Source organism: Diadema antillarum, unplaced genomic scaffold (assembly GCF_040938485.1).
Source record: "Diadema antillarum isolate AM-2024a unplaced genomic scaffold, OU_Dant_1.0 scf00000032, whole genome shotgun sequence".
Taxonomy (NCBI): domain Eukaryota; kingdom Metazoa; phylum Echinodermata; class Echinoidea; order Diadematoida; family Diadematidae; genus Diadema; species Diadema antillarum.
In genome coordinates this window covers 3,871,459-3,895,232 of record NW_027270921.1, presented here as the reverse complement: position 1 = coordinate 3,895,232, position 23,774 = coordinate 3,871,459, and the positions used below count along the sequence as shown (strand labels likewise).

The window sequence follows — 23,774 nt, the reverse complement described above, 5'->3', positions numbered from 1 at the left end:
GAATAACCTTGTCAAGTTTAAAACAACAACAACAACAAACAAGCAAACCTATTTATAACTTCTTCACAACTTGCATAATCAGATGTTGCTTGTTGTTGTTTTTAAGGAAAAAGAGAAAGAGAGAAAAAATGGGGCCATATACATCAGATGTAAATCTCCTGAACATAACATCATTACTGCCATTTCCAGGTCACTTTAATACTATTTATATAGCCCAGAGACGATTCAGTGCTCCAGGAAGCTTGATTGTTGCTACTGTGCCTTTTTTATACCTGTATGCTTCAAGGTTTGTCAAAATGGGTTTGTTTGATTTTCATCTGAGAAGATGGCTGGATACTACGGTTGCAGGTAAGTTTCGTAAGAACACTTTGAAACAATTTTTTTTCTTTATAAGATAGTTATAAGATAGTACATTAATAATAAGAAATTTGTAACGATGATGAAATTAACACAGAATGAATGTGCTGTGAGTTATAGACATGTCGACCAAAAAAAAAAAAAAACAGGGGGCTAAAGACAGCCCAATTTGACAAATCCGCGTTAACCAAAGAAGAAGAAGAAGAAGAAGAAGAAGAAGAAGAAGAAGAAGAAGAAGAGGGAGACAGTCATTGGATGTAGTGAGAGAACCGCGGTGAAATGAAATCAACTCAAACTCAAACTCAAGTCTTAGGAAAAAGAAGAAAAAATACCTATGTAGTATTTAGAAGAAGAAGGAAGAGGAGGAGGAGGAGGTATAACAATACCCGCATAGGAGAGGAAGAATGCTGAAGACGTCTTTCCGCCCTCTATTGACGGCCTCTGGGTAGGCAGGCAAAGTTACTTATAATCATGTCTGCTTCGCCGGCGGTATGTCTCCTTGCGGGAAGTGTATTCTTCCCAACACTTTTTATTCTCACAAGATCTGTTTCGAAAAGAGTGGAATTCGTGTTGAAGAAGGAAAATGTTCCCGGCACTAGCGTCGCTATTGCTATGCGGTAAGTATGTGTCGATGTTCAAACTGAGTTCAGCCACAGGTCGGTTTGTAATAATGATTGCATGTAGCACAGTCCCATATATTCAATTTAATGTTGTGACCTACTTAGTACACTGAATAAATTACAATTGCAGGTTGCTTGTTACTGAATTCCTAACTGCGACCAGCAGCCCCAACGTACAACGTACAGTGTTGGGGCTGCGCCGTTTTGGCCTCGATATTTTAATGTTGTACCATTCGGGTGCCGTTCCGGCGCTGTATTTCCTTAATTTTTCAACAAAAACTACTGGGAATACTTACATGGGTGGACTAAACCTAAATGATTCACATCGGCGACTGTTTGATGCATTTCATTGCTTATGATGCAGAAAATGCTGTCTTATAAGGCAAATATCTTCAGCTCACCGATGCTCACTAAAACTCACAATCACTTGCACATGCGCACACAATGCATTCAGTGCAGTGCATTGACAGCTGTATTACTCGCTACATGATGCATATTCACTGTGCGATGATGCATTATTCATATCCTTTTGCGTCCGTAACGTTGACGTCATTGTTTACGCATGCGTAGATGCGTACTGATGGATATACACGTTCAAAATAGCAGCAAAGCTCTCCACTAGGGCAGACCGCCTACTCCTAAAAAATGTGGAAAATTATTCAGTTTCCAGATAAATTGGTGAGAAGGACCAAGGCAATGGGGTAGTGTATATTTCATTTTATATTGTCACTGTGTTTATGATGGACATTTAGCCATGGTTTATTTGTGAAGTTGCCGTATATGTGGCAATAGGGAGTTGTTCGTGATTCTCACTTGAACGAAACTGCGGGGTAGCCGCCAGGACCCCGCCGCAGAGCGGCGGGTCTCCGGGGCTACTGAATTCCTTACTGAATGCCACTCGTACTAGAATAGCTAGTCTAGACGTTTTGAATGTTTTCATATATCAAGATGGTTTTTAGATATCATAATACTTAACATACTAGTCCTGCATGATCGCATGTAAGCGCTACAACCTAATCTATGATTTTATAGTGATTAATTTGTTTTTGTCTTTTTAGGTGATCCGAGTATCCTCTCGGATCACCTTCTGTATCTGTACTGATTCTTTGTTTTCCTTCTTCTTCTTCTTCTTTATTTCTGGACAAAATTTGTGTATCGGTTAGCTCAGAAAGTCCTCTTCCTATCAATGTCAAAATTATACCATATATATGTATCATGTCCCAAAGACGACGGGTCAAGTAAAATCGTAGTGATCAGTCGACCGTGACGTCACTATGACGTCATTATATGAGAACACATTTTCAATCATATCTCATTAATGGAATGAAATTTTTCAATGAAATTGACGTCACGTAAATTTCAATTCAAGGGAATTCTACTCATGTTTTCAGAATTCATCGCATCGTTAAAACGTGCGCGTACGCGCGCGTTGAAATATTTGTATGCTCCAATTGAGCTCAAATTTTTTTTGCATACGTTTCAGACCATTTGGAGCATTTTTTGAAAAATTGAAAAAATTGGACGGACGCGTACGCATGCACAGCTCATATGCATCAGAAATTTCCTGTTTTTTCACGTGAATCGGATGTCTGAAATATCAAGGAATATTTCTACCAAGTTTCAAGTCAATCTGACTCAATATGACGTCATACGGGCCCGTCAAAGTTGAAATTCCGCGCGCGCGTCAATGGCGATATACATTGCAACAATGCAAAAAACCGCCAATTTTAAATCCGATTTTTCTCGTCAGGATGGACGATGACCCCCCATTTTCTTTACATATTTTTGAAAGCTGATGAGCTGTACATGTCATTCCATGGGTTAGCAATGCTGGAAAAATGATGAAAAGACATCAAATTTCTTAATAAGATAAAAAAAGTAAATTTTCAAAATGACGTCATCAAGTTTCAAGTTCACTCGAGCGTATCGCACTAATCCTTTGCCAATTTTCACCCAGATTTCAGTATGATGTAGCTTATTAAATATTCTTTTATTAATGTGATAACAACATTTTGATTGGATGACGGCATCACCTCGTAAAAATGGATTAAAAGTAATCTTGTCAAATTTGATCAGTTTACGTGTTATCTCTATGGGAGTGCAGTTTTTCTGGAAATGAAAATTGACATGACTATCTTTATCGAGCACTAGCTCCCTTATGCTTCGGTGAATTTCTCCCAGATTTTAATATGTTGTAGCTGAGACTTTGGGCTATCGTCAATGTGCCCTCCATTTTTTCATTTGATGTCGGGATCACGTCGCAAAACTTGGTTGAAATTAAAGCTTATCTTCGATGTATTGAGATATTCCTTTCTTTTTGCAACTTTCTTTGCAATAACTCAAGAAAAACAAGCTCTATCAGCCCAATATTTTGCACATGTTTAGTTCATGTCACGTACATTATTTCATAAAATAACAACTACTTGATCAGACACCATCTTGGGTATGTAAATTAGGGTTAAAAGTCATAAATGTTTTATCTTGTTTCTTGGTGAATACATGTCCTATCTTTTCCATATTTTGCACACGCAAAGACCACGTTACAAGAATCATTTCACAAAATAACTACTTTTTGCTCAGATGCCATCTTGTCTGTGCAAAGTGGGGTCAAAGGTCATATGTACTTTTTTTCTCTATCTTCGTTATGACGTGTTATCTCTATGGGAGGGAATTTTTCTGGATGTGAAAATTGACATGGTTGTCTTTATCGAGAACTAGCTCACTTACCCTTCAGTGAATTTCTCCCAGATTTTAATATGTTGTAGCTGAGACTTTGGGCTATCGTAATAGGCAATTCGTTTTTTCATACAACGTCGGCATTATGCCAAAAAACTTGGTTGAAATTAAAGCTTATCTTCGATGTTTTATGATATTTTTTTCTGAAACTTTCTTTGCAATAACTCAAGAAAAAAAGCCTTTATCACCCCCATATTTTGCACATGTTTAGTTCATGTCACGTAAATTATTTCATAAAATAACAACTACTTGATCGGACACCATCTTGGGTAGGTAAATTAGGGTCAAAGGTCACAAATTGTTCATCCTGTATCTTGGTGAATACATGTCCTGTCTTTCCCATATTTTGCACACGCAAAGGGCATGTTACAATAATCACTTCACTAAATAACCACTATTTGCTCAGATGCCATCTTGGGTGTGCAAAGTGGGGTCAAAGGTCAAATATACTTCATTCTGTATCTTCGTTAGTGGATACGGAATTCGGTACCAAAGATGGCAAGTCCGACTTCCTTTTCTTAATGAGAATCCAAACATCACACGGCCAATGCCTCCTCGACACAAATGAAACCGGTATGGTCATGCCTATTGGGATCAAGACTCAAATCATTGATTTTCGAAGAGATCGGATCACCTAATTTGTCAGTGTTGACAAATTCCGGTTCTAGTTGACTCTGTTTCTCTCAATCTGTGAGTGAAGTCTGACTCTGCCAAGTTAAAAATCAAATCAGTGGGTGATGACAATATACTTTTTTGTTTGCAACAACCTTTAAAAAAAAAATTACCTCTAATCACTATCTTGTCGATAGTAGTCATTACTCATGCCATGGCATTAATCTGCAATAGTCCACCACTCCATTCACTGCCATTCATTTCGTCATAGCCGGTGACTGCTTTCAACCTCCACAGACTTTGCACATAGTGCAGACGCACAATAGAACAAGAGGGGACTGATATCACAATTTGGCCGTAGTCATTTGACTGCAGTAATTAAAAAAAAAAAAGAACCTCGCGTTCTTCCATAGTCCTCCGTGTTCAATAAACCTTTGTATGAACTGAAACTGGTATATAGTGGTATTTAGAATAGGGGTTCTAAACAAGGTGATGCAGCTCATATCACATTTTTATTGTATGACGGTCTTTATTCATTGATGTAATTTATGTTGCTAGTGAATGCTAGTACTTCTGCTTCTTCTGTTCTTCTGGTTCAGTCTGCCTCCTTCAATCTTGAAGATTCTTGCAAAGTTTTGAGTTTTGATGTGTGCATGTGTGAAACACAGTGGTTGCAGTTCATGGTGCAGCAGCCAGTAATACACGGTGCAAGTAAAAACAGTCCTGGGACTTATCCACTGCCTTCCATCAGTCAATGACAGATTTCTTCCTGGGACGGTGCAGTGGGATGGTGCAGTGTGAAGTGGGAGGATGTTCTATGCTTTTGTGTTCTGGGGAAGAAAGACATTTTGCAGTTACTAATCTAAGTGGTTCATTATACCACAAAATTAAGTACAGTTAAGAGAACACATCTATAACCAAAGCAAAAAATGCCTAGATGCAATTCTTCTACAGGGTAGATTGTGAGCTACTGCTACTGCTATTTTGTAAAAAAGTTTATCTATTCAGCTAACATTCAAAGTTTTGTTGAAAGGAACATCTATATATTTTGATTGTCCATTGTTGGAGAAGACAGTCAATAATCTGTGTCTTTTTGATGAAAGACTCTTCTTCATTGCTATAGACGAACAGATTAGATGTACCGGTATCCTGTCTTTTCATGAATGTAACAGTGTTGTAACATTTATGTCTTTGCAATCACCTTGCAATAACATTGTGAGGTTGGTGAGATAATGAAAGTAGAAACAGATTTGGGTAAAGATTTGACGAACAAGGTATTACCTCCCCCCCCCCACACACACACACATACCTGCCCCCCCCCCCCCATATACATGCCCCCCCCCCCACACACACACACCCACAAACACAATCACACTAACAAAGAAAGATTACATGCAATATTAGAAAACTTCATCATTATTTAGAGGTATTTCTAAATTTTTCATACTTCGTAATGTCCATGACGTCTATGGGATTTATAACATTGTAATGTCCGTGACGCATTTTACTGGAAAAGTATTCATGTGTTTCACAATTTAATTGATAGTCTTGTGTAACAGATTGATTAATAATCAGAAAACATTGTTTAATTACAAAACTTCAGCATTTTTTAAAAAGTATTTCCAAATTTTTGATACTTAGTAATGTCCGTGATGTCTATGGGATTTATAACATTGTAATGTCCGTGACGCATTTTACTGGAAAAGTATTCATGTGTTTCAAATTTAATTTGTAATCTTGTGTAACACCATATTCTAGCTTTGCAAACCAAATTTTAACTTACTTGGATCAATTTTAATCTCTGTATAAAAACTTTTATACCTAAAACGTCACGGACATTACACTTCAAAAAGGTAGAAATCACCAAATTTCAATACACTGTGATTTTCTTAATATAATATATTTTTGAAAAATTCTTTTTGTTTCATTTAGTGCATTCCATGGACAATAGAAAAAAAAAATAAAATGCAGCCAAGATGGGCTTAAACATTCTGATTTTTCTCTCATTAATAAAATGTGTGCAAAACAGTGCTTTTGAGCACTACATTCAAAATGAAGCTAAATTTAGTTTGACATGGTGAAAAAAATCAGTTTCGCTAGATTTTCCCCAAATTTTCTTTATACTTATCTAAATATACTTAAGCTTTTCTGAATACTTTGGACATAAATTCAGTTAATGTCTGTGAAATTTATTTTTTCACCCTGAGGTAACATTTTTCATGGACATGCCCCTAAGTTTCTGTCATTGTGTTGTGTGCAAAAGTTATGCCTCTTAGTCTACAATAGTGAAGCTACTGGCCAAAAGCAGAACAATACATTGTAATAGATTTGTCATACAGTCTACATCAAACCAAAGCTTGGCATTTCTCTACAACTTTGCTCATTACACGTCAAGGGTAACAAAAATATATAACAGTTCCACAGATTTGAAAAAACGGAATGTTCTTCCAAAGCATGCATGATTATGATGCTGTCTCAGAATACACCATGGCACATAAAGAGTTAACTTAGGACACATGAAATGTAAGAAACCTGGATAATTGAAGCCTGCAGGTGGTTTATAGCAATATTAGGGAAGGATACCTCCTTGGAAATATTAAAGGTATTCAGGGGACTACCTGTGGACTACGAGGTACATAAATTTAAAATAGAAAAAGAAGAGCTAGAAATTTAAAAAATAATAATTCATTCACAACCTTCCTTTTGAACCGCAGATTTACATCCACCGTGCAAGCCATATTTGCTGTTGTGGTTGGCTACCATATCATCACGATCACTTGGAAAGATGTCATTTACAGCAGGTGAGGCTTTGTGCAGCAGGGTTCCTCGGTCAATACTAAAACATGAAAATATTGTGGCCAGACTAGTACATGTGGGATGTTGAAATGTTCTTGGATGTGTATAATTGATGCATATGCCTGTTCTTCATTTGTTCTTTCATAATGTATACGTGTTGTACAAGATATGTGTTAATGTGTTACTCATATCATTTGGCAAATATGTACCTGTCATGAAGTTGAATCAATAAATCGACATCCCAGATTTCCTTTTAGCCTATTGCACTACTCTCTCCACAAGTATGACTGTGTCTTGCATTTCACATGAATCAACATGAGGTAAACTTCTATACAAAACCTGGGAAGATATATGTCAGTTAAAGTTTTCCCAGAATCCGAAATTATCAAAAGCTTTTTTCCCCCCTCTGTATGTTGACAATTGATATTCTACCCTAAGTATAAAGGATATATGAAAGGAAAAAAAAATATTTTTTACAAGTTTATTTGCAGGAAAGAAGCTGTTGATGTACACTGTATTAATAGGGATGTGCATCCTATGTAACTAAAATTTACATTATCTTGTGGAAATTCTTACAATCTGGTTCTTGACTTGAGGAATAACTCTACGATAATCATCACTTCTTCCAATCACACTCTTGCATTCACAGATCAGAGTTAGTCGATCTCTATGCAAGCTATGGCTTGCCCTACATGATCTATGACATTGGTGCCATGTATCTCGTCTATGTGGAGGAAAGGCAATTGTCGGATTCCTCTCTGATGAGAACCATTCCATCGTTCCTTGGCAAACAGTGGCTTTTAGTACTGCATCATGTAGGCCTGGTTCTGATATGCTATCCTCTGGTGATGGTGAGTACGTTGACCTCAAAGTGTAAGGTCAATGACCTCAAAGTGTAAGGTCAATGACGTAACAGGTTCAACAGTATGTCCTTCAATGCAGTATCAGGGAATGATTTTCCTTGTATTGTATTGTAATTCTCTGTGCATTTTTTATATGACTGCTATACAAATTTTCTTGTGTATATCAGGATTTTTACATTTAGGATTGTACAGAACTTTATTCAAAGTATCTTCTAGTTGATCTAAACTGCTAATCAAGTTTTAGAAGTAAAATTATTCCCCGAGTATACTGATATTTATAGTAATATCTAGTTGCTCCATTCAGGTGTACCATTGCACTTCTAGTAAATCCATAAACTTTCCTATCGTTTTCTCTAGATTGTGCTTGTTCTCTCTTTACCTTGAAGTTGACAGTTATAGTTCCAAACTACTAATTTCTGCAAGGTCTATTTCCAAACACCATCATTCAAAATTTCATTCAATAGCTATGCAATTGTTTACTGGAGTAGATAGAGGTACCGGTAGTAGGAGTTTATGACTATCAGAAATATTTGTCATTCCACATGACTGTTTTCTGTTGCAAAAGTCTCTATATAAAACTCCTATAAATTTGTGTGTGTGTTTTTTTTTAGTGATAGATTTTTATTAAACTCATTATGTATTCTTTGCTTATTATGTTGTAAGACATTTTTGTGATCAAGTTGCTGTTATGATGTTTAGTTTTTCAGAAACGGCAAGGGAGACTTCTTCATTGGTTGCTTCTTTCTCACTGAGCTGAGCACTCCTGCCTTAAACCTGAGACATATTTTAATCAAGGTATTACACCCTGATGACTTCCTTTGATAATGTTCTTCCAGACACCTGAATCAAAACATAAGCTGGGAATATAGATACACACAACTGTTTAAACATGTTTAACATAGTTGTCAACTATTAGCAAGATTTAGTTATTATTGGTTATTTTGAGCATGTGACTATTTTTACCTCCGCCAAGGGAGGAGGTTATGTTTTCGTTACCGTTGGTTTGTTCGTTAGTTAGTTCGTTAGTTAGTTAGTTAGTTTGTCTGTGTGCAAAATAACTCAAAAAGTAGTGAACGGATTGGGATGAAACTTGCAGGAAAGGTTGAGAATGACACAAGTACCAAACGATTAACTTTTGGCAGTGATCCGAGAATTTTGGGGGAATTTATGAAGGATTTTTGACATTTTGGCAGGTAGGGTTAATGAACTTGGGAGTTCAGGCTGCGTGTATTTGAGGTTTGCATGTGCGCACTAAAGTGCGTGCTCTAGTTTCTGCTGGGGTGAGGCACGCCGTGCAGCTGAGGGTTTATGACGGACGTAACAAAGGCTTCTATATTGGGAAATCTGGCAACTTTCAGCACACAATGCAGTACGTATGGGTGGAAATCACTGATCTCTACGGAAGAAGAAGATCAGTGGTGAAAATGATTTGCATGCTTGGCGGAGGTCCGTGCTCTCAGAGTGCTTCTCTAGTTTTGTTTGTTTTGTTTTGTTTTGTTTTTTTGCCTTGTAGAATTCTGCATATAAATGCATTTATAATTTTTAAAATAAATATACTGAGTGCTTCTTTGCAAAAGTGCCGACTATCAGTGATTTTCTCAAGAATGAATAGTAAAGTGTAGACATGATATACAAATATGTTGGCAGCAGTGGTCTAATAAACTAAGGTATGCCTCATGATTGATGGGTTAAAAGTTTAGTTGTTCACTTTTTGAGGAGGTATGCTAAAAGTTCAGAATGCCTGTTTGATATACTGAATGTTGTATTTGCATGGTTGTTCACATGAACTCTTTCCTTTCCTCCTCACATCATCAGGTAGGTCAAACTGGCACCATTTTCTTCAAGGCTGTCAACGTCGTCCTCCTCGTCAGCTTCTTTTCCTGCCGCATCCTCCTCTTTCCGCTCATGTACTGGGCCTATGGCTACAACAAGGGGCTCTCCCCCTACGACACTGTGGCGTCCATGAGGGCAGCGTGCCACCTTGGCTGCGCCGTTATCTGTGCCTTCCAGACCATGTGGTATGCGATGTTCGTCAAGAGCCTCCTGCGGCGGAGACATCAACGAGGCAGCACTGAGTCAGGAGGACAAACGAAGCAGGTGCCCGGATTGGAGAACAATCATATCCACGTAGCAGGAGTTGGAAAATCAGACTGACCAAAAAAAAAAAAAAAAAATGAACCAAGGGTAAGCCAGTGATGCCATAAAGAAGCTGATGATTGTATGCAGTTTCCAATCTCTTCAGAATACAGACATCTACCTAATTCTTAGTACTTTGAAGATTGAATGTGAGTTTTTTCATTCCACCACAAAGTATTGTGTGCATGTGTGACTTCAGTGTACTCCCATTATAACAAAGTCCTTGGGACCAGTGGTTTTCTTTCATTATAACGAAATTTCATTATAACCAAACAGTAGCGTGTTTTCTATAGATGATAATTTTGGGACCTGACTTCTGATTTCGTTGTAACAAGAATTTGGTTATAACCGTGTTCATTATAATGGGAGTTCACTGTATATGTTCTAATGATCGCCTTTTTTTATATGAAATTCTATTTAAAAGTGCATAAAGATATTTAAAAAAAAAAATGAAACACCTTCTGCAGCTGTCAGAGAGTGATGAGTCAAAGATCTGTGGGGCATTTCATGAAGCGTTTTGGTCGGATTTTTTTCTGACAAACTGTTACAAGCTACTGAAATCCTTGCATCTGATTGGCTGAGAGCAAATTTGTCTGACAACTTTGTTGGACAAAATGCTTCATGAAATGCCCCCCTGATTTCAGAATCAGATCAGTACTCATATTGGTGCTGTTGATGCTCATACCTTTAATATATGCAATCAACATGCTAATATACAACTCTTAGTGGTATAGTAAATAGTGAAACCAACAGTTTCTCATATTTGACAACAATATTGATTTTTCTTTAGCATGTCGGACTCATATTTTTAGATTTTTGCTGCATATTAAGTTTTGACATAGTTTTTTTTTTACAATTCTTTGTGAACATTTCCACTGAAATATCACTGAAGTTTAAGTAGAGTTTATATGAATGTTTGTATTGAGTGAGCTTCAGTGCTGGGAAAAGAAAATAAAATGTTTACAGGGTAACCTCAAAATGAAAGAAAGATTTCCAGTCATGAATTCTTGTACATTTATACACACAAAACAGCAGCAAATGGCAATAATCACTGATTTTCAATTGTAAGAGTTTATAAACATGTCATTCGTGATCTTGTGTGGATGTGAATTCCTCGGCTTTGATTCTGGCTTTAAAAAGTACCCTGATGCCAAATTCTTGGTTCTGCGCGGTGTTTTATTGAATAGCTTTTATGACCCACTCACTTCCAGTAGCTAAAAGCATGAAGTGTGCTGCGCCAAACACCAGACTCATGATAGCATGTGAGTATTTCAGATACGATCATCACCAGTACCTCTTGTAGTTACCTACAATCTAAATTTAGTAACTGTAACACGACAAATGTTTGCGTGCATTTTAATTTCGTTAGAGCCAAGATTCGCGAAATTAACATGCACGTGAAAGTTCTTGTCTACACTATACGCATTGAATGTTAGAGGCAACTCGAGAAAAATTTCATACCGTGATAAAGGCTGTCGGCTCCAATTTGCAAAAATTTCATGCCACGAATATATCGCGTTTTACAGTAGTCTATCCTCTAGTAGACTGACGGCTTGAGTCTCCAAGCGAGCTATCCACACTTAACAGTGAGATGAATGGAGACACCAGCGTATGATATTTTTGGAAAGCACTTCAAGTCGGTGTTGTACGTCACTAGCTCTCCATTGAGGTCCACCAACACTGTCATCATCTGGATGGCATGGCTCGATGACATGGTACACATCTGCAGCTTTTATTGCTAGTAGCTTATGTTCATGATGCTGTTTTCCATTGGATGGAAATCCCTCGTCCTGACAGATACCTCTTAGCTGAGGGACAGCCACTCATTTGAAAGTTGCATAAGCAGTGGCGGATCCAGAGGGGGGCGCAACTGGCACATGACCCCCCCCCCTTATTTTTCATTAAAAACAAAACAAATAAAAAGAAAAAATGAAATGAAACCCAGAAGTGGCACCAGAAATATTAGTTACCCCCCCCCCCCCCTTTACAGAATTCCTGGATCCGCCCCTGATAGGAGTCATCCATGGTGGGTTGGCGAGGGTTGTTATGACAACAACAAAAAAGTATTGGTGATTTTCGCTTCTAAAGTTGAAATAAAACATTTTGTGTGCAAGTAAAGTCACATACAGAGCGTGAGGTATGTGTACTCAGACTCAACTCACATGCAATGATAATAAACAGGAAGTGAGTAAAGTGGGTCCTGAAGTTAACTTGAATTTCTTAACACCTGGGTACTTTCAGATAGAGGCAGTAGCCATAATTGATTCATACTATTGTCCAGTTTAACCTGTTGGCCTGCTATATGCTTTGTTATCCTACATGTATACTGCCAGATTAATACCACAGAGACCAAACATGAAAGCTGCACAGTGGGACTATTACTTTCGAGTTCTGAGAGTATTGGACAGATTTCTAATAATCTGCACTGTTTTGATGCTAAAACATCAGACTACCAACTCATTTTGGGTAATGATCCTTAAAGATATTCCACATAGCTACCTAGGGTAGAAATAAAACATTTTGTATGTACATGTACTTTCTCCGAGCAGAAGACTATGAGAAATGATACCTCCATCCAGGGCAAGTCACATCAGTATTGTAAGTGTCTGGTAATCCTCTTATCAATGTGTGTGTGTGTGTGTGTGTGGGTGTGTGTCTGTGTGTGTGTGTGTGTGTGAGACTATTCTGTTACTTTGTATGCCAGTATCAGCTTATGATGATAATATTTGTATTGTTTGAATATTAATGAATAAAGGTTTTTTTTAAAGTAGAATTAAATAAATCATTATGTATGTATTGGCAATTGTGCCAAAAGTTACTCTAGGTGAGCAAAGCACGACAGATGCCATTCCAAAGTATTGATGATGATGATGATGATGATTGTGATTGTGTAATTATACCACTGTCAGGTGCTTATGCACAGTGACAATTAGGACTTGTGTTGGTGGTGTTGTTTAACCCTTAATGTGCTTTGTTTGCTAGTAGGCAGGCACACTGGAGTGTTTTCTTCAACATTTGGCACAGACCTCTGGAAACTAATTGTCAATGAATAGAGCTTTTACCTAGTCCCCCTAACCCCTATTGTGTCACCATGGCCTTTCATTTGGACTGAGGCACATTGCTACGCCTGAGTGAGCTTGCTAAATTTACAATTAGGTCAGGTTTGGATGGATTACTGAATGTTGATGAAAAAGCTTCATAAGTTAAGCTAAGTGCTGGGGCATGTAAATGGTTAACAAATTTGAAAGATCTACTTGCTGCCATGTTGCGTCACTTTTACAAGAAATATGCATGTAGGGCCTACAGTGTATTTCTATATTAAAGCAGGGCGATGAAAATATGGTTGTAAAACCATACTGGAAAAAAAAATGTATAGTGCAGAAAATGGAATGTAAAAGATGTGACATTATTTTTGTTAATGTTTTTCTTAGCAGCTGTACTAAATTTGAAGACGTAGATGCATGATTCCTTTTCATTTTTATCTCTCATCTATATGCAGGATTGTACCTGTTATATTATGAACTATGTTTTCATGTTTAAGTAGGTATAATGTCATTATGTTACTTGTACTTTCAGTTGATAAGTTGTACTGTGGAACCTTGTAAAGAGGGGTTTGAATATAACAATTCTCTTGTAACAAGGTAATTTTGCAGGTCCAAACCCTCTGTACCAGTATTTCTATGTTCTTGTACCTTGATACAATAAGAAACTTGATGTAACAAGGTTAGGGTTGTTATGGTTGTTTGATCCTTGTTTAATCAGGGTTCCCAGTACTATCATCCCTTTTGAGCAAAGTGTTTCCACTGAAAAAAGAGAAAATTTGTAGGAAGAATGTGTCAAGAAAAAGTGATGTTGTCTCTATGCAATGTACTGTATGGCAATATTGATGCATGTGCACCATATTATGTAAACTTTATATCTTGCAATAAATTTTGACATGATTACGACTATACTTTGAAACATGCTTGCCTTCATTATTGTCACCCCGCATGGTGGTGCAGCAATGGTTTGTATGAAAATTTGTGTGTTATTAACCAGCTCAAAATCTTGATTAATAATAATCGTGACAATGATGATATTAAGGATGATGATGGTGATGATGATGATAATGATGATGATGATAATAATAATAGAAATGATGATAATGATAATAATGATAATAATAATGACAATAATAGAAATGATGATAATGTTAACAATGATAGTAATGATAATAATGATAATAATGATAATGATAATAATCACTACTACTGCTACTACTACTATTACTACATCTGATATTATTATAATCAATTGTTATCATTATCATCATAATTTTCCTCATTATCATCATCTTCGTCATTGAAATTTTAATTCTTTTTTATCACTATGATAATGACTGGACTTTAAAATGACTGAAAGGGAAGGGGAAGAGCCCCCCAATCTTACCAGTACATTGTAAAAAGGGGGAATTGAAAGAGAGAGAGATGAATAGACCATGTTTATGGTAGTTTCTCCATAAAATGACAAGTATAAGTGCCATAAGTTAACAATTAAGCTTTGCTTTTTTTAAGGTCCCACACAATACTCTATGTAGACATAAACCTGCTTCGATTTTATGTACATGTACTGGTATGCATTACCGGTACTTGTATATCTACAATTTCAAATAAAATGTCTGTAAAAATGCTGATTTTGTGAATGTTTGTGAAATAAATCGATGTGAATTGAAATGAAAGGAATTGAATTGAATTGAATTGAATTGAAATGAAATGAAATGAAATGAAATGAAATGAAATGAAATGAAAGGAATAGAATTGAATTGAATTGAATTGAATTGAATTGAATTGAATTGAATTGAATTGAATTGAATTGAATTGAATTGAATTGAATTGAATTGAATTGAATTGAATTGAATTGAATTGAATTGAATTTAACGTTTGGTTTACATGCACAGCGGTAATACTGGAACCGTCCGTGCGGTGCCTGGTAAATCAGTCGGATCGCGGCAAGATCGCATTGGTCTACGTCTCTTCAAATCTCTTCAAGAATCGCAACGCGTTGCCTGACTGTCGGTTACTTAAGTACAATGTACTACAATCGGACCGGATCGAATGTGTGCAGCTTGACAGTGCTTGTTTTGCTTCGCACTCATTCGCGACGAAGTCGCAAAGCCAAAAAGAGGAGATGCGACCTGTGTAAAGTCTGACGTGTCACAAGAATTCAGAGAAATCCATTCAAAATGTCGCTAATAAAGCGACTAACCATCACCATTCTTGGTGCTCTGGTTCTTGGTGTCATTGTTGAGTCAGCGGAAGAAGGGAAAATCATGAGTGCTCGGCTTGAGGTAATTTAGGAGGATAATATAGGGTCTAATAATATGAAAAATTGCACCCGGTAGTTCAAGACAATGTCCCACATACTGATAAATGTGTTGGAGATCACGGGATTCTCTCTGGCTGCTCCTCCTCGCGTAACTACACAGCCCTGTCCCTGTCGCTGTACACAAGTGTAGATCGAAGTCGCGACACGGCATCTGGTCTGGCTACTCCTTGTAATTGCGATGCCATTCCCGATGCTGATGGGCTAGGGGGAACCTGCTACTCCGCTAGCTAGATCGGGGAGATTGAATCCACCTCCCTGGCTATTTTTAGAGTTTTAGGCCTAGAAGTTTTACATTGCATTGCCATTATTATGCATTTTATTAGTCTATCGTATTGGTTGGCATTTGCCATTGTTGGATTGCATTGCCATTGTGCCATTCCATTGCCATTTTAGCTAGACACTACGGCATTACTGCAATTAGTGAATGTTCTTTCAACTTCAACTTCATGTCAAGGGTACTTTGGCAGAGCCAGGAATTCCCACATCAGGGTTGTTAACAGAATTAGGAGCTACAATTGTAGGAGCCAGTTTGTTGATATTTTTGTCATGACATAGCCCGTTCATAGGACATAGACTTTATGCATACATGTATTTAAAGGACAAGTTCACCTTCATAGACATGTGGGTTGAGTGAATGCAGCGATTGAGCACATCATTGAGAGTTTGAGGAAAATCGGACAATCGGTTCAAAAGTTATGAATTTTTGAAGTTTCTGCTTACTCAAGGCTGGATGAGAAGACTACAGTACTATAGCTTGTGATGTCACATGAGTACAACGGTACAAAGAAAGAATAAAGAAAATTCAACATATTTTCACTTTTCTGGCATAACAAAAGAACACTTGACTTCTCTCTTTCAGAAGGCAGGGGAAATAATATAACCCTTAATATATGTCAGTAACAAGTCGAAGAAATGTGCACTTTATTCAAAAAGTCAAATTTTGTGAAATTCTCTTTTTATTTTCTTTATATATATGGTTGTACGCATATGACATCATGCACTGTAGTAGTCTTCTCATCCAGCAGTGACTACGCAGATACTTTAAAAATTCATAACTTTTGAACGGATTGTCCGATTTTCCCCAAACTTTCACTGATGTGTTCTACTAATATTGCTGCATTCACTCAATCCACATGTCTATGAAGGTGAACTTGTCCTTTAACACGACAGGTACAACTGTACTTTCGGCAGTGATATAGAAATAGAATATATTGGACTCCATGCAACCACCCACCCTAACCCCGGCGCGGGGTGCTGTAACTACTAAAACTAATACTAATATAGACTAGTAACTTGGTATAGGTTGGGGTCGCTGGTGCGGTTATCCCACCCCCAGTTTGAATTGAAAAAAAAATAGATAAGATATGAAATAAGACCCACCACATTCTGACATTGAAGTAACTAATATCCTTTTTCTAGAATGTTAAGTGAATTAAGTGAAGCCTAGATCCCGATGAGTAACCACACATCCTGTAGTAAACAAGAGAAGTGCAAGTGGTTTTAAAGTGAAATCCAACGATGTCAGATTTATCTTGCAACACCTGTAGGATTGTCTCTGCTGGCTTTATTTTGTGGGCATGATATTCTGTAGATTTTAAAACTGATGTCCTTTTTTTTCTCAAGTCTATACACATTTTGCCTTTTCCATCTGTATCAAAAATTACCTGATAATTTTGATTTCTGATTTTTTCAATGAACCTCAATATCATCCATGATTTTGAAAGGTGTTAGCAACAATCCTTGTCATGTAACATTGTTTACCTCCAGTTGTCATATCCTAGGCTAAATGAAAAACTAATTCCCTGTAACATGCTCTATTCTTGTACTTATAAGGCATTTTTAATACTTTTGCAGGAAATGCAGTCTGTGATCTTTTAGTATCCTTGCCTTGAGCCCCCTTCAGACCAGCTTAAGCATAGCCCATGAATATCCTTCTGACTTTAGAAGGGAGAATTCTGGATCACTATCAAATAGAGACTGAAAGAGGATGAAATGCAATGAAAATCACTAGTATGACCAGTGCAAATATGTTGCTAGCCACCGTCAGAGCTGATTTTTTTTTTTTTTTTTTTTTTTTTTTTTTTTTTTTTTTTTTTTTTTAATGTGTTTGCCATCTGAACAAGAGGAACGTTGCGACTTTGTTGGTGTTTCAATGGTGGTTCAAGGAGAGGGTCTTTCAGATGGGAGTCTCTTGGGGGATCGCTTTTCGGTAGCAGGAAGTTACTCCTGCCTACCTGGGATTGGAAGGGCAACCTTTGTCAAAAGTTCAAATAGAGTTTCATGACTGATTCAGTTGGAGTTCAGTGGAGGGACTTTCCACACAAAAGAAGCTCAGTGGGTGCACCTTTTGAAATTTGACTAGTATGAAAGGGGTATGAGTCAAATAAAATGTTCATTATAAATAATGTACATGCTGCCTGTGTTGATGCCTGTGTATGAGAGTGCAACTGTTTGCATGATGTATGATGTTATCATGGTTTATTTTTCTTTCATTCATTTCTTTTCCCAGAGCTGCACTGGATGACGATTGAATAGGCTTCCTGAAGTGAAGCAGTTCATCAATCAAGATATTCCTTATTAGTATCCTTTGCAGAAATTAGATATTTAGCCACAAAAGAGATAGCCATTCTGCCAACATTTACTGAATACTTAACCACGCTGGAGATATTGCATGTCTCGTGCATGCTTCTATTGATATTGGCTGCAATGCACTTCAGGAAACAAAAACATCTTATAGCAACCACAACATGCATATATAATGCACAAACACACATGCATGCTCACATAATTTCCTACGCAATCACACATTAAAGGCATAATTTACCATTTGCAGATGAAGCAAAAACCCAGCATTAGTGCTTTAAAATAGTTCTAAAATGTGAGTTAGGGGTAGAAACAACCACTGTAAAAATTTGAATCAGCAAAATTGATGTTAAGTACATGTATTGTTCAATATACAAAATGTGAACAATACTTATAATAAAAATGTTTCCAGACTAAACCGTCTATAGTTTCGGTTTATTGAAAAAAATACAGATATCTCCTTATATTTTAGGCTTTATCGCAAAACTTTATATGATACTGGATAGGATGTTTTGTGGTACAACAGACCTACACACATAAATGCATTAAATGTCATACAGGACTGTATCTTGAAAAAAATTTAAATCACTGTTCCCAAAGGTAAACAGAACCTTTAAGTGCTGTTAGATGCACAAATTATGATCACTAGTTATGATAAAAATGTTTCCAGACTAAACCGTGTACAGTTATGGTTAATTTAGAAAAATGCTGATATCTCATTTTATTTTAAGGCTTTTTTTTTTTGCAAAAATTTTATATGGTAAGGATGTTTTGTGATACAACAGACCTACACATACAAATGTATGCATCAAATATGATATCTTGAACATCTTTTAAATCACTGTTCCCAAAGGTAAACAGGACCTTTAATTATTGTATATGTAAGTCATGTCTGGACACAAACTGTATTTTTAGAGTACCATCATATTCTTGAGACTTTAATGAAGAATGTTGATAGAGCAAAGTACTTCTCTTTTGTGAATTGTAGAATAGTGTGTTTTCTTTCAACTTTTTTATTTGCCTATATATAAATATGCAAAATAAAAGAGTAAAAAATGGGTATTCCCAGTCATACAATCCATTAAGAAGACCTTCGTTACCTCAGTGTGCATGTTGTATAATAGTTAAGGATTAAAGGTCGAAACGATTAGGCATTACCGTAGCTGTTTACATGCATCTCCCAACCAGTAATGTTTGTACAGGTTTTCACATGTGGGAATTTTCTCATACTCAGTCAGGTGGACTGATTAAGTTGGAGCTTCTGCTCCTCACAATTCACTGTCATTCATGAGAGGGATGTCACTGACAAACTTTACAAATGTACAATGTATGCAAATCAGCCATTATGCTCTGTCTATTTCATTCTCCGCAAAGTGTGTGGTAGTTGTAATAATAGTAAAATCTAGGCAAAATATCACAAAGTGAAATTGAAAAGTGAAAATGTTTACACAGACAGTTGAGTGTCATTCTTACTACATGATGTCGTAATTAGCAAACACATTGTTTGTGGAGGGAAGAAAAATCAAAATGGAGTTGAGAGAACTGTCGTAACTTCTTTGCTGTATCCTCACAGCTCTTATTCACAAAGTAATCAGGTCATCTTGAACATGAATTCATGGGCAGATTAGACAGTGAGTTGATGAGTTTGTAGTCAAACACCAAAATTAGTCATTGATTTGACCATAATTGAAACTTTTGCATAATATTATTAATATTTCATTAGTGTGTGGATGTACGACATATGACAATAAGAGAGTCAGATCCTTACAGGTAAATGAAATGTTTAACAAGATTGATATGGACAGGTTGTCTTGTTTGATCCAAGTAAGAAGTTATTCCTATGACATCAACAACCTGCACAAAATGTTATCTATCATTAACAGCAATAATAACATCAACACTAACAACAAAGTATCTTGCACCTTGTTTGAAAGTAAGATGGAAACTAGTGCTCTCTGCACACAAGGCATGCTGCAACAAGCACTTGCAAGTTGCATGGATGGCTTATGATAACCTGCCATACTCGATACACTTCCTCATGACTCACAGCACACATCCTGTCTCTCCATACTCTCCTCTGCAGGCTTGCCTTGGGTGATGTTTAGGGAGATGGCCCCATGCCAAATCTTTCATCTATGAAGATCTCCACTTCTAGTATCCCATTTCAGAGATTTCATATTATCAAGTACATGTATTATCAGTGCATGGTTTCTTTAACCCATTAAAGACTAGTCCCGAGTATACTCAGGCAGGTATCTTTGGGAAATGCTTGTTATAGCAAAATCAGGTAGTCCTCAACGGAAAATCAAGAACCTATTTGATTTCCCAGTCAAAGCCTCAAAGCCCAAATACAAATCTTTTTTTTTTTTCAATTAGCACATACATGTATTGTCGTCAGGCAAGTAATTACAATTTTTTTTTAGAATAATGGTACATCTAGAGTGCAAATGTGTAGTACAAGACATGATGTACCGATTATGCATAGAAAATTCATTTCGCCATACAAATGCACTGATCCTTTCATTTGAAATTTTTAGTATTTCTTATGATAATCTCGGGGTGGGGGGATTGACAATCCAGAAATGAGCTTAAAGACTCAGCTTCCAGGACTATCAGGAATACTGAAATAAAAGAAAAATAGAGGAGGGAGTATCAGCAGATCCTTTTATTCTTTTCGTAATATAAGATCATCCTCGTTCCTGTCTTAAATTAAAATGTCTGCAGTATCTGCATTTATTTTGGTAATGGAAATACTCCACTAACCATGCAGAGTTAGTAATCTCTCAAAGCATAACAACTAGAATAATTATGCGTAATTACTCATCATCTGCTTTCCTGTCTGCTTCTCTGTGATCTCTTTCCTTCCTCACCATGCATAAGTCTACATGCCATTGTTTACAAGTCACAAATTGAATGCCTCAAGTAAAAAACAAACAAACAAAAACAAAGCAAAGAGGAGCAATGTGCGGTGATGTCATCACCTCTTCTCATTTGCATAATTTGGTTGCTAACAATATCATGTGACTTCCATGTCAAACTCTCAAACTCTAAAACATACTGACACAAGAAAAATGAATGAATGACTCAGGGTTCTAAATCAAAGATTGCAGGTATTTGAAAAGATTAGCACACCTTCTGCTAGAATGGAAATTTGGGCAGAATCAATGAGAATTAAAAGTTGGCACATTAAATTACATTTGATTTTATATGACAAAGTCATGATATTCTAGTATGTCAGGGTCATGTCAAATAACGTCATCAAAGTCCTTATGTATTCATGAGCTCTTTGGCACTTTTTTTTTTCTTTGTAAGTGTTGTCTCAAAGTAAAAGGAAATTCGTAGTTGCACATTACATAGAGCAAAAGAACATAACATTGGCTTTTTCACAGCTGAGTGTTGCAGAACTGTTGGAAGAGTTGACACAATTATATCAAATATTTAAAGTTATTCCAATGGCATAGAGAAGTATCATTAAAAAGTGAGAACTGGGTAGATTGTTCACTGTAATTACGTCACATTTCTTAACCCTTTGAGGACGAGTCCCGAGTATACTCGGGCAGGTGTCCGTGGGAAATGCCTATTGTAGCAAAATCAAACCGTCCTCAATGGGTTAATATGCTGAATAAATTGGAAGAATTTTTATTTATTACTTTCTTTTTACACTTCAAGCATATGCTAGATATTGAATGTTGTGAATAATGTGTATATCACTTTAGCACTGACAAGTGCTATCTGTTAGTTTGTGTATCTGTGTACACATTGTACTTGTGGAATCTCTCATTGGACCTTGACCCAAGTGAACCCAGTCATGATGTTGTGTTCAAGGCAGTGCCGGGCGCCAACCCAGACTTGCTTCTTCTGGACGGAGAGGGAAACACTGTGCAGGTATGTCCCAAGCGAGGGCTCCCTTCCTGAGCATACATGTTGCTGTGCCCTTTTACATTCACACCACATGCGCCATCTGCGTTTTGTTAAGGACTGTTGCCAGTGTAGCCCCAAATAACAAGAATGATAGAACAGTGTAAGGGAATGGTGATGGGATCTTAGGCTTTTTACAGATGTTTAATCAATATCCTGTGTTTAATAAACCTGAGATCTAATGGTACCTTTTGGTTTGTGATTTTGTTTCTTTTTTGGGGGGAGGGGGAGGGGGTATGCAGGAGCACTGCTTAGTGCTAAGTCACTGAATTTTGTTTAAGTTGCTCTGTTTCTCCAATGAGGGTGTTGGGAATTGAAGCAATATCCATAGTTCGTCAGAGGTAGCTTTTATGCATTGCTTTTAATGTATAATTTTTTCAATTGTGTTCTGTGAGCGATGGCAGGGATTACATGATCTGTTTGATGGATCCTTTGAGGCATTTGGTGGAAATAATGTACCATGTCTTTATTACTTGTAAAATAGATTGAGTAATCTGAATTGATTAGTAATCTTAATTAGTTCATGTGAGTTTATTGGTTTTACGATCAACAATATGCAAGTTCCCGTCTATTTTTTCCTGGCACAAAACTGGCAAAGTTGAAAAGCTAACGATGGCAGGCAGGGCCATCATGGAGAACTGTGCCTACACATTTGTTGATGAGAGTACCTCAGGCCTATGAAACCATGTTAATATTACACTAACAGTGGCTGGTCATGCGTGCAAAATCTTGCTCCATTCCATGAGCAAATGATTGAACATTGATGCAATTGATGCAAATGACAGCCACCTACGTGTACAGTATCCCTTTTCACTTGAAAAAAATAACATTGTGCAGTGGTACTTTTAAATGTATGTCACGTGGTGGTGAGCCTACGACCAATCAGATAGCTGGAATCTTTTATGTGTTTTGAAGTGTGTTTTGTATTTTGTCTTTTAATGGTAAAGGGAATCTCGTTATAATGAGGGTTTAAAAACTATGAAAAGCATTTTATATCAGGTTTCTCACTACATCGGGGTACTAAAACAATGAAATATATAGACCTGGGACCTACAAAATCACTTTCCTATATGAGAGTTTTGTTATGTTAAAACTGCTTTCCAACCAGGCTTTACTGTACAGTTGACTCCCGTTATAATGAAGTCCTCGGGACTGGCAGTTTTCTTACGTTATATCGAAATTTCATTATAGCCGAACAAATAAACAATAAATACCCATAGGGTGGATACTGCTGAGGCCCGAATTTTTACTTTGTTGTAACTGGAATTTTGTTATAACTGTGTTCGTTATAATGAGAGTGCACTGTATTTGAATTGAATTTTTTTTTCTTATTATCTTGACAGAGGATTGATCTCTCAAAGATGACAAGGGATCAGCTCAACAACATGATGGTCAATGAGCTGGGTTTCTACAAGAAAGCCAATCTGGGTGAGGATGTTCCAGACGTGAAGAAACCCTACTTGACAAAGAAGGAGTTATAATTCCAGAATTCCCAATCATTTCCATCTTACGTACCATCTTTCACATTTATCTCCCTTCCCCCTCCAATATCACCATAATTTATCACTTTGATGAAGGTCTGGAATGCATTTAAAAATCTGAAATTTTACTGATTCTATGCTTATGTAAGTGCTTTCTTGATTCCAGTTTATCATGACTATAATGAACAAATGTGCTGATGCAAATTTTTTGGCAGCTGCTTGTATGTGAGAAACTAAATATGAAGAACAGAAATTAGGCTATTGCTTGTATTTGAAAGTTTAGAAAGAAAAATAGACTTCTCCAGATC

At 36.9% G+C, this 23,774-nt stretch overlaps 1 protein-coding gene and 1 long non-coding RNA gene across 2 annotated transcripts; both read left to right on the top strand.

Moving 5' to 3' along the window:
* Nucleotides 1–828: 828 nt before the first annotated feature.
* On the top strand, nucleotides 829–10,138 carry LOC139742505 (ceramide synthase-like). Its single transcript, XM_071653043.1, has 5 exons — nucleotides 829–974; nucleotides 7,040–7,126; nucleotides 7,771–7,972; nucleotides 8,684–8,779; nucleotides 9,800–10,138. The coding sequence occupies exons 1-5, from the start codon at nucleotides 829–831 to the stop codon at nucleotides 10,136–10,138; spliced, it is 870 nt and encodes a 289-aa protein (XP_071509144.1).
* Nucleotides 10,139–15,291: 5,153 nt separating this feature from the next.
* On the top strand, nucleotides 15,292–23,488 carry LOC139742083 (uncharacterized). The gene is made up of 4 exons (XR_011711661.1): nucleotides 15,292–15,446; nucleotides 17,994–18,064; nucleotides 21,874–21,952; nucleotides 23,329–23,488. It is a non-coding gene; the product is annotated as an uncharacterized lncRNA (long non-coding RNA).
* The last annotated feature ends 286 nt before the right edge of the window (nucleotides 23,489–23,774 follow it).

Coding starts and splice junctions, on each gene's coding strand:
- LOC139742505 (XM_071653043.1), top strand. CDS start 829: ATGTCTGCTTCGCCGGCGGTATGTCTCCTTGCGGGAAGTGTATTCTTC. Junction 975..7,039: donor AGCGTCGCTATTGCTATGCG/GTAAGTATGTGT, acceptor TTTGAACCGCAG/ATTTACATCCACCGTGCAAG. Junction 7,127..7,770: donor AAAGATGTCATTTACAGCAG/GTGAGGCTTTGT, acceptor TTGCATTCACAG/ATCAGAGTTAGTCGATCTCT.